Consider the following 14,993-nt stretch of genomic DNA (forward strand, 5'->3'; position numbering starts at 1 on the left):
CTGCAACCCGTCTGCCAAGTCCCATGTACGGCTCAGTACGAAGACCATGCGATGAGCACAATCGAGAATTTGGGTTTCAAATGGAAGTATCCACTGATGGCAGATGCTTCCAGTTACAATCTTCGAAGATGACCCCCCCTCACCAGCGAGAAACCCTAAGCCGTTCACGGGCTGCTAGGACAACCTCACATTGCTCTGAAACCAGGAGTACATGAACAGTGACCCCGCCATGTAAGCATAAGGATGGTGGACACAAATCCTATGCTTACATCGAGGTATGCTTCTTAGCAAAGTAAGCATAAATCAATTATTGCTTATATAGGACTGGCCTCTATAAGCATTGTAAATTCCCAGGGTAGTTTATGCTTACATCATGTGGCTTGAGATATTTGGGAAGCAGATGATTGGGATATTGCAAGGATTCTGGGGAAAGGAGCTTTTACCTGCTCACTTGCCAACATTTTTGAGGTTGCTGAGCTGTAGTTTGGAGATTCTTGTGGTTTCCAAGATGGAGATCAGTAGTATCTATGGCCCCTTGGCCTCTTTTCACAGTCCTATATAAGCATATTTCTGTTTTCTCCCCTCAATTTTTTATGCAATATGCATTATGCATAAAAAGAATCAAATTTGCGGTAACCAAAGATGGTGGACGGAAATCCTATGCTTACAGCGAATTATGATGTGTATGCTTACATGGCGGGGTCACTGTAGCCCGATGAGGCGCCTGCTCCCTAGATCGACTAGACCAACCGTGTTTGGTCACCGAACCTAATGCGCCGAGAGTGCAACGATGGTCCACAAGGCAGACTACGATCTCCGCATCAACTCAGGCTCATCGAACCAACTGGAAACACCTTCCTGTCTTGAACTGTTGAGACAAGCTTCACCCTCGGCCGAAGCATGCATGTATTACTCGGTCTGAGCGTCGCGGAAGGCCCCATACTTTATATGTACCGAATGTGACACAGATCATGTATTCACTTCAGGAAATCGTACAATGTCGGAATAAAAAAAATATAGAGACTGTCCAATGCAACGCCGCTGGCGTCGGCAACCTTGCCTATCTTCACCTATCAAACATTACGTAGGATCTGTTGGAATACCATTGCAAGCATTCTCCGTTCACGACTTGGGGTTGAACTCGGTATTGAGACACACAAATCACAAATATCAACCTAAAATGATCTTTAACCCAGGTGCGCTAGTCGGTTATGTGGGACTGTTAGTACTCATCTTGGAAACACCAGTACTTTCAATCCCGACACTACTGAAGCGAACGGCCTCCGAATTGACAAAGGTTACACTCTCGTGGGTTTCCCAAAATACCTCTAGAGATGAATCTACGCATATTCTGAACTGAAAATCAATTTAAATCCAGTGGCGCTACGGAGTCAACTGATTCAACACTGTGAGTAACCTCTTCGGAAGTCACGAAAATCGATGGAAATTGCTGATTCGACAACTGGTCTCAACGTGACAATGTGATTCAGGCAATCATCTCGAGTGTTAAACGATGTGTAAGCTTGCTACTGACCCCTACCTCGGCCAATTGTTGTGATTCTGAGCTTGACATGGGCCTTCCGCGTAACTCTTGATCACCTCCGAACGGTTAGGGGAGGTCAGATGAGGCTAGAGGCACTCTCAGGCCCATATGATATCCTTGAAGCTCCGAGGGATACTCACCAACCTTTGTAAGCAATTTTTCATAGTCTTCTGGTCATCAGTGGGATGATCAAGTCTTTTTTACTGTTATGTATCTTGCTCTATTGGGATAGTGGGAAAGATGACGGGCATGGGAAGTACATCCAGAATGGTCAAGGAACAAAATATATTTCGCAAGGTAAGTGATACATTCATATGTAAAGCTTGGAAAAACTCTTGCAGGTCTATGTCATACTCCTTGATTATAACTTGTTCCACTTCGAAAGACTCAACCCAATTAGGAAAGAATGGGGAGCCAGGAGATGGGGATGGCAATCATTTCAATCTGAATCCAGGAATGATTAATCATCCAGGAAAATATGAGATAAGACGAGGTAAAGTATATATGTAAGTTTGCTTTGATATATAGAACAGAAATTCAAAATCTGATGGTTCAACCTGTTTACAGATCTATTGAGGACTTTATCCTTGTGTCAGAGAAGTTTTTTCAGCTGGGCAATATTGGAGTGTCCAGGTTAAAGAGATGGCTGGAGTGAGTACTTTTAGAGACAATGGAGTATCAAAACAACATTGATTTGTTTCTCATCCAATTTCCTTAATACCAATGTGTGACGTAAGAGCAGCGCTGGTTGGAAAATCTTTGAATGAATCTCATGATATCCCTTATTTGGTTGATCATGCTTTGGATTTTATGAAAACACATTTCAGGCGAGTTTTTCTTTTTCTGGTATTGAATATTGGTGATTCAATTTTAGAAACCTCTTAATTGAGCCTCAATTGATCTGGATCAAACCCCATTTCCAGTGAGAAATTCTATAGTTTTTGTGAAGGTAGCTCTGAGATAAGGGTTAAGGAATTGTTTATGAAGAAGTTTGGCCTTCTGTATGTTAATTCTGTTTTCAACTCCTATAACTCAAAAAATAGATTAACTTCTGAAAATCAAACTGATCTTCTGCTATACTGAATTACTGCATGAGATAGTACCCTTGAGGAAGGCATTGAACTCTACAACCAACTTGCCTCAGAAGACCAAAGAAGTTCAATACGACTGTTTGCATTGGGCACAAAAGCATTAGGCAGAGAAACATCCCCACTGCAGACTTATTGGTATTTCCAGCATCTTGAAGAAATGTTCAAACATTGGAATGATGTCTCATCCCCAGGTGGGTCATACTGAAATATTTTCTTTTTTTCAATTAGAAAATAGTCCATTGATTTAAAATACTAACTGATGAAATGAATTATCCAATGTAAAAAAGGCAAAAATACCATATTGATGTGAGTGAATTTCCTTGGGGGAGAGGGGGGCAGTGAAGCAGCTGTGGAATTCATTTGTTGATCTAAATTATCCACAATCCAGTTCATGGGAAGATTTCCGAACTCTGTGCCACAAGTTCCATTTTGATATTGAAGCTCCATCATATGAACATTTAGCTGATTACTTGAAGTATGTCACACTTCTCTCAAAAGTTTCAAATTGACTTCCAGGCCAAAAATCCATATTTTTGCAAAATTTCTCATGTGTCTCATTCTTAAAACCAAATCTAGAAAACTAGCAATTTTAGACATCAATCATGAGAAGGAAGAAATCTCAATCCATAAACTGCTACATTATACATTCCTCTATTTCCATGAAAATAAACTACAATAGTAAGGTTCATTATGACCATTTATCTCTTTGAAAAACTTTTGCTGATTGAACTTGAATTGATTCTTGTAGCAAATTGGGATCCTCTCGAGTTGCAAATATGGAAGACATTCTTTATCTTGAAGACTATTGGGGGAAAATATTTTGTCTTGAAATGTGTGTTCATTTCTTTTTTTCCTTCCCAAAACAAAACATAAAAATGCTGAAATTTGTCATATTGGCAAACTATTCCAAAGAAAGACAAACAGAGCTCTTTTTCAGAAGATAGATTTGTTGGGGATTTCATTATCAAAAGAAGAGAAGAATTCACTTGTTACATTCCTGAAAAACAGCTATGATGAAGTTTTTCAGGTTTCCACTGTAGAGGAACTGCATGTAATTGATTGGGAAATCTTCTTTGAAGATTGGAAGAAAGCTCAAGTTCAAACAAATCAAAAATGTAAGTCCATATATATTCCTCTCCTTGATCCCAGTTATTTATGTTGTTATTTCTCTCTGTTCACAAATTCTTAGATTACCAGATAAATAGGGATGACGTAGTGGCAAATTCAAGAACACCTTCACATATGCAACATATTCCAATGTGAGCTTCTCAGCATATTGTAAGACAACAATCACAAAACTGATGTCAATCCAAAATTTATGTCAATTTTATCTCACTAGATCATTTAGGTACTTTATGATTCTTTCAAAGAGGTGTTTCAAATTGGATGATGAGAAAGTAAAACATTTGAAGAGTTCATTGAGGTAGGTGTTGTTTTGTATTGAAGTATCTAACTGGACTTTACTGGGTTCTATTGCTGACTTTACCAATCTTGAAAAACCAAACATGAAATTTTAGTGGAAAATATGAAAATGGTAATTTCATGAAGCTCTCAGACTTGATTGATGATAGCTTGGTTTGGGTCAATAAAAACGCTGAGTTAGTTTACATTTTGTTCATTGAGTCTGAATCAAGCCAAACTGCTTAATTGTGTAACATTTTGTTTCAAATTTCAGAGGGAAAGATGTTTCTGGGCTACTTGAAGGGAAGTCTGAGTTTGAGATCAAGGCAACCCTGGTAAAAATGTTCAATCAATCGTATGTTTGACTCAATTGTATACAAACTCCAAAGCAATGTGGTCACCAATAGACTGATTTTTGATTACAAAAAGAACCCTTGAAGAGAGTCTTCAGTTTTATCAGCCCCAGATACCAGAAATTGAAAGGAATTTATTTAGGAGGTTTGCATTAGGTGTGAATACAGATACTGAAGACCAGCCATTTCCTGGAGATCATTGGAATTCAAAGGATTTTCAAAAACTTGTGAAACATTGGAGAAAAGTCTCAGGCCCAGGCAAGTTTTTTTTTCCAGATCAATTCAGATTTCATGCATGAATGATTCCAATTTTTTGAATTTTGATTACAAAAAAATTTGATCTACAGCAAAACATCCGCAAATGATGTAAGTGATTGTCTTCCCAAATCAAGCAAGGGAAGATTTTTCCACTCATGAGATATTTGGCAATTCTAGCTCTTTGGCCGAGTTTGAAGAGCTGGCACCAAAATCATTATGGTTCAATGATGAATTATTGCACAATCTTCACAATTACTTGCGGTAAGTTTTCTTTGGATTTGAGCATCTTGAAAATGATAGGAACTCACTCAATGATTGAAACTCTAAATACATCCAGAAAATTAATGATTGGTGATATCAGTAATAAAAATCAAGAGTTTCCACTTGAAGAATTGATCCATTACACATTGATGTGGATCAAGGATAACAATCATCTGGTGTGAGAATTACTCCGTTTTTCTTTTGAACCTCAGCCTACATTTTTGATCAATTTTCTTTCTTCTTTTTCAAGAGATGGGAGGAATTCAATTGGCCAAAAATAACCTGGAGCTTGGAAGAGGAAGAAAAAGAGAATTTCTGCAGACTGTATGCATTTTCTACATTGATTTTAACATGAAAATACCATTTAGTTCTTGGCTAATCATGTTTTTCAAACACTTCAACCTGTCAAAAATAGACGCCTCCAAAAGAGAATCAGTTCATTAGAACCAGATCTATCAGAAAATCAAATCTCTTCTATTTTAGACCATCTGAAAACCCGCTACAACAGGGAAACGTTCTATGCAGACAGGCTAGAACTTGTTTCTTTAAAATTTGAGGTGGACCAGTGGAAAAACTTGGAAAAAAAAGGAAATCCATGTGAGTGAATTTCTTTAAAATAGTAGCAAAACTTTCAGGATTCTTATTCCCCCCTCTTCAACAAGACCAAGATGCATTGGCATTGGAATGGAAACCAAGAATCACAAACTTCACACCTTCCCAAAATGACCAAGTAATTGTGCCATTCCCTTCAAATACAGAATTCCCAAAGACCAAAATAGCAACAAAGCCAAACAAAATCAGCTCCTCAGAACTGGATGCAGTATTCAATCTGGCAGATAAAAATAAGTCCACAGAATTTGAAAGACAAGTTGAAGACATATATCCTGGAGGACAGCACAGAACACTTCAAACCCAACTAAAATGGGATCAAATGATGTAAGCTTTCTTTTCACTCATGAAAACTGGAGGCCAAGCTCATTTGGGAGACCTCCCAACATCAGATCTGTCAGAATGTTCTGTATTGTTGGATCTCGTTTGTTCTCAAGGCGTCATCCCAATATCAAGGAAATGTTTAAGTAAGTCATTCTCAGTCCATCAAAATTTCACATTGACAAGACAGTCTGGTCTAATTTGTGGAACCAGCAAATTGAAGGGGTTATGTGGCTGATTTCAAGTGCTTCAAAAACATACTATCAGAGAAATGAAGGATGTAGAATTCATGAAGATGTCAGAACTTGTTGAGTTTACCTCAAAATGGATAAAACACAAAATTGGAGTAGAACTTGATAAAGCAGCTACAATGGAGCTCTTTGATTCAGAATTGGACAAAATGTATGTCTTCTCAAACACTCAAAATGGATCCTGGAGGAAAACTGATCACAGATTTCTTCTCTAGATCAATGGAAGAGTTTTTTAAGTTGAATCCTGAACTCCCTACCCATCAAAAGAATTCTTTCAAGTCATATGTATCAAAAAGGTACAAAAAAAAGGCAGGCAAATCTCCTGGGCGGTTATTGGATTTGGATCAAGTTAAAGGACTTTATGAAGAGTGGAAGAATAGGCCAAAACAGTGCAATGTTTTGGCTTGGTTTCAGAAAGTGAAATCTCTGCTTTCTGGCTTGTGGAAAAAGATGAAAGAAAGTATAATTAGTAGAGGTTCCAAGTGATCCACCAATTTCATCTTCTGACACATTTTTGCTGGAAACATAAAAGCAACTTTTTCACATACTCAAAATCCAACTTGGTTAGCTTTCAATCAAAGGTGAAACTGAAAGCATATCAAAAAATTTGTTGTCTCTTGAGTCTTATTTTTAAGTTTCTGATTCTCATTATTTTGAAATCTAGACTTTAACAAAATGTTCCCTGGGCCTCTGTTTCCTCAATTCACACTACTTTGTTCCAACTATCAGACTACAGGCTGCAGCTCACAGATTGCTATCCAACCAGTGCATGTCTTCTTCAACTTCTCTTGAATGTTGGTTCTGGCCAGGAAGTATACACCACAGGGTGCTTATCTGGAAATGTGCTGCTTCCTGCAACATCCAACTTTGTTAGCTTTCAATCAAGGGTGATACTTAAACCACATGAAGAAATTTGTTGTCTCTTATTTTGAAGTTTTTGAGTCTCATTATCTTGAAATCTGCACTTCAAAAAGAATTTGCCCTGGGCCTCTGTTTCCTCCATTTCTCCTTTGCTCCAGCATATCAGACTACAGGCTGCAGCTCACAGATTGCTATCCAACCAGTGCATGGTATCTCCAACTTCTCTTAACTATTGCCAGCGCTGGCCAGGAAGCACATATGGACTGTTCACTGGATTAGAGGTGACATTGGCAGAATTCCAATGAGCTCCCCGAACCCACAACTTCGGTGGTGTTATGGCCTGGTGTTATACCTCTCCGGGGGAGAGTTGATGCCCGCTACGATTGTGTAGTCAGGTGGCACTCGTTCGCTAGGTTTTCGGGTTAAATGGGCCCGGGTTTTTGGGCAGGTTAGCTAACGAGGTTGCCTTCAAGGGGGCAAACGCATTCGTTTGGTCAGTTTCAGGCTAAAGTGAGCTGAAATGAGTCGGAGACCGCCGTCCTAGCCTGAGGCTAGATTTCAGGTTACGGCTCGCTAAATTTAGCTGACCTTAGCCTGAAATCAAACCTGAGGCTTGTTGACCCGGGGTTACTGGAACGATGCAATTGTCGTTCGGGTTAAGTTGCCCAAAATCAGCCAAAATCATCAACTACCCGACGAATGCGAATGCTCTGACCAAGGATGACACATGCAGTCGGGTCAAGATTTTTTTAATATCCATCTCTATCCAGCGCTCTGCCAGGCCTCACCCGTACGGCTGCAAGGAAAATGTTGTCTGTTCATGAAAACGATCATCGAAACAAACCCGGTGTTAACGACTGTCGACTAGCTGGAGCATGTCATCTCTCTTATCTCCCGCGTGGGTCCCTTTGACTCTTGAGTCCAGGACTGAGGAGACTTCTCCAACAACATTTTGTAAGAGGATCTGTGAACGCCTATCAATCGAGCATCCAGTGTTGCAGTTTCATGAACCTTGCAACGAAGCCCATGGGTTGCATGGCGAGACACTCTTGATTGGCGCAGTTGTCTCGACTCAAATCAGTCGAGACGTAGGGTCAGGAATGTTGGGGGAAGCAGGGAGAATGGATTTTCATAATCTAGAAGTTTCTAACAAAGAAAAAGAAATGGAATGAAGAAATAAAACAGGCTGTAGACAGCTGATCCGCACGACTCAAGCCACGCAAAAAAAAGAAAAAAAAAAGAAAGAAAAAAAAAAAGAAAAAAAAAAAGAAAAAACAGCAGAAATAAGAGATGAAAACAGAGAGCACAAAGGATGCTTTTTTGGAGAGAAGGAGGGAAACGTTCTTGAAAACAGTTTACAATTCATCGTGCTCAGCATCTTTGTCTTCATCTTCAGGAACCGGGTCAGATTCTTCGGAGTCGAAGACAACTTGGTCGCCCCCTTCGCCACCTTCGACTGGCTCAGGTAGATCGACCTTGACAGCCTTGACCTTGTTGACCGAGTTCTTCTCGATAAATGCAATCATCGCATCCAACTCTCTCTCGTCATCGTAGTCGATGAACTCCCTCGAGCCCGCGGGCTTGAATTTCAGAGTGGGGTATCCTTGTACCGTAAAGCCGGTTGTGGATGGGATGTCGTTCTCAGTGGCATCGAAGCTATGGGGGTAGATCGGAGGAGGATAAAATCAGTATCATCATTAGGTAAAAAGTGAGGGAAAAAATCAACGTATTCAACCTACTTGGCAATCAGAACCTTGTCGCTGGAACCGCTGAAGCTGCGGGCCAAGTTGTCCCAAATAGGCTTAAGACGCTTGCAGTGACCACACCAAGGTGCGTCTGTGGAAAGGATGCATCAAGCTGAATCAGCATGCTGTTGTAGAATGCTGGTTTGTGCTGAAAGTTACTTACAGAATTCAAGGAACACATCCTTCTGGTTGTTGTTACCGTAAACCACTTCTTCAAAGGCCTTGGCGACGAGGACGTATGTACCGTCACCCTTTTGAGTCGGTATAGGTTGACTCTTGACACTCTTTTCGAGTTTTCCGGAGCGGTAAGACTTGACAAATTCGGCAATGTGGTCATGGTTGACTTCCTTCTTGGCCTCGAATGGGTATTTGTCCTGGTTCGACAGATCCTGGATGACAAACTCAGGCCAGTCGCTACCGGGAAGGTTCAAAGACTTGGCGTAATCTCCAAATTTGGTGGCATCGATCCAAACAAAGTTGAGGTGACCCTTGTTGTCCTTGGCAACAGGCTCGAGAGATTTGATGAGACTTTCTCGCTTGGGGTTGTTGGCCTCGATGAAGGTGTAAGCGAGAGGAAGGCCGATCTCGGAGTAGAGAGCAAAGTTGGAAGGAGTGAGTTCATCAAACAGTGGCACCGAGTTGGTGTTAACGAATTTGGTGATGTTCTCTTCGGTCAGTTTCTCTCCATGGAAATCGTTGCGACCTTCGTCGAACTTCTTCCAAAGAACGAGACTACCTTTAGAGAGAGAGGAGACCTCGCTGATCGATGATGGGTCGTAGCACACTCCAAAGACGTAATCATCACGCTTCGATTCGGCGAAGCGGTTAAATACATCCATGCTATCTTTGTCCGAGTGATCCAGATAGGCGATGACCACCACGTTACCAGATTTGGTGAATTCGGTGTGGTTGGCAGATGTAACAACAGTGACAACAGGCTGTGCGCGTCTGAGGAATGGAAATGATAATGATAATAAAAAGTGAGGATTCCGATTCAGAGACAAACATTTGAATGAATGAGTGATTGCTTACTTTTCCATGTATGAAACGATGCCATCAGCTTTTCGAGGACCTTTGTATTCCGACGCTACTCCATTTGTGAAGATTTTGAGAGTTCTGTGAGTGGCAGCAGCTGATCAGGTTTCAATGCAAATCGGACGAGATCGATGCCAGTCACGTACGGGTAACCTTGAATTTCGTGCTGGGCACATAGTTCACTCTGTTCGGTACAGTCAGCCTTGGCCACTGGGATACCTTCCTTTTTCAATAGTGTGGCCGCCCGTTTGTACTGTAACACGTGGAACTGAGTCAGTAACAGTTTCTCCGTTGTGGCGACGATCGACCGTATCATGAAGATAAGTGAAAGGATCAACTAACCTCGGGCATCAGGGCTTTACAGTGACCGCACCTGTAGAGTAATCAGGAACAGAACAGGGATCGTAATTCAGCTGAGATGGCCGAGAACATTTGGAAGCAGATCCTGTGAGATGTGAATACATACCATGGTGCCACTGGAGAAAGTTAAAAAAGCAAGGAGAAATTAAGAAAGTCAGCATAATGAGTTGAATTCACATGGTCAGCGATCGAAGGAGGGGAGAGCAATAAGAAACCAAAGGCCTACTAAATTCAACCAAGATCAAGGGCGCAGGGGTGACGACGGTGGCAAAGTTTTCTGAGGTCAATTCGATGACATCATCAGGAGCATCGCCGGGGCTGACTCCTGCGTCGGCATGGATGGAAGAAGCTAGGGCGAGCAGGGTCGATAAGATCCTGAACGACCTCATGATGGGGAAAGTCGATCTGAGAGAATCTCAAGAGGGGAGAGGTTCTTGGCAGGGAAATCCGGAGAGGATAGGCTGTATGCTATCCAAGGAGGATGTGGGTAAAGGGAGCAGCTGGGGGAACAGGGGCGATGAGGCAGGTGGGCCGGGGGAAGACTGTTGGGGTTTTAAGTCGATGCCGAAAGCCTGGGAGACTACGTGGCAGTCAACAACACGATGGCACCCTCTGTACGTATGTAGTCAGGGCCTGGTCTGCCAGGCGTAGCCAAGTCGTCGAAGGGTTACCGTATTTTATATAATTAAATTGGATACACACAGCCCCCACCGCCGCCAGTACAGCCCTCTGCAGCCAAGGGAAAATGTCCCTGCCTCGGCCTCCTCGTCGCCGCAGGACCGGAGGCAAGGAACTGTACTGCGGGGCAAGTTGGACGCGCCAATTCGGATGCCGAGGCAGGCCGAGGCGCATCCGTGGCCCAGCCAAAACGCCCCCAACCGCGCGCTCTGGGAACACGTTGTCAGGACCCACCAAACAACAGCATCGCCCGGTCGCATCCCAGAAGCGAGCCCGTGATGCCACATAGATCATAGAGGGCAGCACACGTATACTCTCAATGATCATACACATTACCTTCCTCAAAGACCTAATCTGTCACTGTGATTTCACGAATTGCTCATGAGGGACTCCAAAGCTCTCCTCCAAGCCTGGGAAAACCGAAGCAGAAATGCCATCACTTGAAGGTAGACGAAATAAGAGGCGGTAGTTGAGTAACTATCCCTCAGAAGTCCAAGAAATGGATGTGTAACTCAACCCATGAAGTTAGAAGCTGCAGGGGTTTTTTTTAAAGACTAGTTTTTTTTGGAAAGATTGACAAGACAAAATATTGGCGAGATGTGTGACAAGAATGATTCACTAAGTAGATTATACCCAAACTAACGGCTGGTTGACAGAAATTGATTGGATGAGAACAACAACGAGGTTTCCACGGCCACTTACAAATGAAAGGGAAGAAGAGATGTGATAAATTGAGATTAGAGGGCTAATCGTGAGCCTCGTCTTGATGAAGGTTTATCGATAGGCCCGACCCATGTGAACGACTGTCGCGGATCGGTTCGCATGACTCGAAAGAAAGGATCTCGTAATTGAGATGGGGCCATCACTACAATTTGGCAGGAAATAACAGAAAAAAGTCAATTGACGTTCAAAAAAACGGTCTCCTGAAAACAGCAGCGGGCAAATATAGCACACGGATAGAGGGGAAAGAGATATCCATTGGGCGCAAGCTTACTATCAAGTATTTCTCTTTCCCTTCGACGCCTTCGTAACCAGATAGAGATAAAGACAGCAAAAGCAATCATCACAAGACCTCCAACGCCTCCGACCACTCCACCGATTAGCGGGGCTATATGGTTTCGGGCCCCATGGGTTTTGAGAGCTTCGTGAGGCGAAAACTGGGCTGGATCTTCGGGAAGTGGGCTTGGAAATGACGCGCTAGTTGTGATTGAGGTTGCCAGTGATGTAGCTGTGGGGGTTGACTGAAGGGCAGTTGAGACAGAATTCAACACAAGCGTCGTTCCTGTCGAAGAAGCCCCTACTTGAAAGACGAGTGTAACTGCCGTCGGCAGCACGTCTCTTGTTATCGTCGCCAGAGGGGTCGGGCTCGTAGTTCGTGTGGTACTCGTAGCTGTAACCTCCGTACTGACGTCACCACTCCCAGATTCTGCTGAGGTATCATGCTTATTGTTGGCATTCTGGTAACGGAAAATTAGTATTGCTGGCAGCCCCACTCTTTGGTGACATAAGATAAACACACTTTGGTGGACGCAGGAGCTGGAGCTCTCCGGTGGAAAGTTTCAGATTGACGGCCCAGGATTTTTATGTTCAGCTGGAATACAAAAAAATCATGACAAATCGAATCAGCAACAGAGGTCTTTTGCAACACGAGGTATCATTGACACGTTTAAGTCAATTTGCAATAGTTACCCGGGATGATTCCGATCCGAGCCTCGAGGGTATCTCCGAGAGCCGCCTATCTTGCTGCGGGAGTTCAAGATTAGAGGGCCGACGTTTCTGGGCGATGGGGGTCGAGTCAGCTCCCGGTTTGAGATAACTTTTATTTTTCCGTGCGGGTATCATCATGGACATGAAGAAATATTTGTTTGTTACGAGCAAGCGAGCGGCGCAATTTTTTGCGAGAGAGATGGACGAAAGGCGGGGCGAGAAATGGATATAATGTTAGTGATGATGAGGAACGTTCAACTTCACTCTGGCCGAGGAACTCTTTAAGGAGATTGGGTCTTCGACCGGGACCATAGCCAAGCGTCATGCCAAGTCTGACGGAGGGGAGAAGATTTCCATTCAAACTAGCACTTCAACCCTTACACCACGGGTGGACTTTTAAGGATTGAAGCCAGTAAAAATACTGGAGGGCCAGAAAAGCCGAAAACCAGCTGGAAAAATTTCAGAGGAAGAAAAATTACCGTAGGAGTTCGGTATGCAATCTCCGAATTGGACAAAAGCCTCATCTGAGCTCATGAGCTCACACAGTAAGTCCTCTCTATGTGGAGGGGGGACGCCGTCTCGCAGGGATCCTCCCAAGGAGGGACTTAGGCGCCAAGTCAACCCCGCGGCCTGAGAGAATTTCAAAATGGCAATTTTCACCTTCTCATAGCAGCACCATTTCTCATTGGTTGATTAGGTGACGGCAAAAGATGCACGAGATCATGGAGAATCTTGCTACATATTTTTCAAATTTTTGGGGGCCTTGAGGGGCACTCAAATTTCTTTGTTATGACACCATTGGGCAACAAAAGGTAGTGACGCTTCGCGTGACGCGGTAAGGTAACAGAATTGTTGTTGTTATCTACATGTTGAGCGTAACAGTGGTGCAATTACGTTATTGCACCATAGTACGGCCCTTCTTTTTATGTTTGTTGCAATGTTGGGGCACACTGGGCCCCTGACAACAAGCAAGTATTGAGACTAAAATACCCTAAAATGGCCTGTTATTACATTTTCCAGGGGAGAACGCAATAACAAGCCTCTTCTTAGGCCCGTCACGTTACATGTGGGACTTAAAATAACCCGTTATTAGTAAAGTAATGGGGAGCCCCGGGTAACAAGGGTAGTTATGCTACCCACATTGTGTGGATAACACAACATAATGTAACTACCCTTTGCTGCATTGGGCGTGCTTTATCCTGTAATACACATATTACACTGTGCACAATCAAAACTAATGATATTACAAAGGATATTGCAGATCAAGGAGAAGGTTTGGCAGTAGATGAGGACAGCGGTGGTCCCAGAAATGAAAATTAGAAGGAAAAGCATAGGACCCCAGAAAGCCCCAACCAAGCCCCCTCATGTAAAATTTGCTAATTCTGGGTTTTGGATACATGGGGAAATTGGGTTTTTCCCTATTGGACCCAGGCTAGATGTGTAGTACACGAGGAGGATTTTATGGGAGAAAGACCCACCGGGGAAAAAATGGACAAAAAAAGCCTTTTTGGGTTGGGAATTGAACCCAAGACCTAAATATTCATTGTTGTTTTTTTCAGGCAAACCCCCAAAAAATACCAAATACATTATGACCATCTTGGAAAAATAAATCAATTTAGATATGTATCCAGTGAACATGAGGAGCATTTTGCAAAAAAATGTTGAGGTGTGGTGTCTTTTTATCTCTATATTGTGCGTTGTTCTTTCTCTGCTCTTGAACCTTTCTCTTTCATTTCACTGTCCGTGACATCTCTAGTTGTATGTAGCCTAGGCCAGTGAGCAGACGTGGAAGCTCTTTTCCTCATCCTTCCACAACTGTCTCATCTGCTGGTCTAGGTATGTGTTTCTTTTTCTCTTGTTTCTCTCTTCTCACTGATGCAATCCTGATCCTTCCATGCCTGTCTCATCTGCTGGTCTAGTTCACCGCAACAAAAAATGTCACCCGGATACGTGCTACATGAGGCGGCTTGGTAGGCGCTCTCAAGGGTCCCAAAAGCATCCAGAGACAAGTGTGTGAGGTTGATTATGATAAACTACCATACAGAAAATACCCTAACTTGACCCCCTGGTGGGAGGCTTGCTGTGGCTGGCAGGGAGGGACTTGCATATTATCCCTGATTTCATAGGGGAGCAGAAAGTACCAAATGGCTGTAAGGTTTTTTAACTTTTTAATAGCTCCACTCCCAGCACCTCCAAAGGTCTGAGCCATAGCTTTCAAACCCTTAGGCTTTGACATCTCCTCTACAATTCTGTCTCCTCAGAATTTTTGTATCACCATCAATGTATTTTTAATAAATTTTTGAAAAGTGACTTCTCAATAAATGGATCTGCGCAAGGATTCACAAGGCTTTATTGCTTGTAGATCCTGTAGACCAACAAATCTGCATGCTTTCTAGGTTGGATGTAAATTGACACATTGTATGTACATAAGCTAAGATTGCCACTGTGCTGCCCTCTGGCCAAATGTGGATCCACACATGGATCTTCCAAGCTTAAGATATGGTTTGTAATTTTGTTTT

The 14,993-nt window shown here is 42.7% G+C and overlaps 4 protein-coding genes across 4 annotated transcripts; 2 read left to right on the top strand and 2 right to left on the bottom strand.

Moving 5' to 3' along the window:
• Window positions 1–1,180: 1,180 nt before the first annotated feature.
• On the top strand, window positions 1,181–3,313 carry PtA15_11A580 (uncharacterized protein; the record flags this gene model as incomplete). Its single annotated transcript, XM_053161503.1, has 12 exons — window positions 1,181–1,308; window positions 1,379–1,408; window positions 1,491–1,517; window positions 1,614–1,691; window positions 1,776–1,840; window positions 1,929–2,036; window positions 2,371–2,389; window positions 2,467–2,544; window positions 2,644–2,825; window positions 2,922–2,940; window positions 3,023–3,109; window positions 3,211–3,313. The coding sequence occupies 12 exons, from the start codon at window positions 1,181–1,183 to the stop codon at window positions 3,311–3,313; spliced, it is 924 nt and encodes a 307-aa protein (XP_053025443.1).
• Window positions 3,314–8,304: 4,991 nt separating this feature from the next.
• Window positions 8,305–10,478, bottom strand: PtA15_11A581 (uncharacterized protein; the record flags this gene model as incomplete). Its single annotated transcript, XM_053161504.1, has 8 exons — window positions 8,305–8,605; window positions 8,689–8,785; window positions 8,858–9,642; window positions 9,727–9,810; window positions 9,876–9,982; window positions 10,072–10,102; window positions 10,196–10,205; window positions 10,316–10,478. The coding sequence occupies 8 exons, from the start codon at window positions 10,476–10,478 to the stop codon at window positions 8,305–8,307; spliced, it is 1,578 nt and encodes a 525-aa protein (XP_053025444.1).
• Window positions 10,479–10,691: 213 nt separating this feature from the next.
• PtA15_11A582 (uncharacterized protein) lies at window positions 10,692–11,063 on the top strand (the record flags this gene model as incomplete). The annotated part of the gene is made up of 2 exons (XM_053161505.1): window positions 10,692–10,703; window positions 10,794–11,063. The coding sequence occupies 2 exons, from the start codon at window positions 10,692–10,694 to the stop codon at window positions 11,061–11,063; spliced, it is 282 nt and encodes a 93-aa protein (XP_053025445.1).
• Window positions 11,064–11,504: 441 nt separating this feature from the next.
• On the bottom strand, window positions 11,505–12,612 carry PtA15_11A583 (uncharacterized protein; the record flags this gene model as incomplete). The annotated part of the gene is made up of 4 exons (XM_053161506.1): window positions 11,505–11,632; window positions 11,762–12,224; window positions 12,287–12,358; window positions 12,457–12,612. The coding sequence occupies 4 exons, from the start codon at window positions 12,610–12,612 to the stop codon at window positions 11,505–11,507; spliced, it is 819 nt and encodes a 272-aa protein (XP_053025446.1).
• Window positions 12,613–14,993: the final 2,381 nt, after the last annotated feature.

Source organism: Puccinia triticina, chromosome 11A (assembly GCF_026914185.1).
Source record: "Puccinia triticina chromosome 11A, complete sequence".
Lineage (NCBI taxonomy): Eukaryota > Fungi > Basidiomycota > Pucciniomycetes > Pucciniales > Pucciniaceae > Puccinia > Puccinia triticina.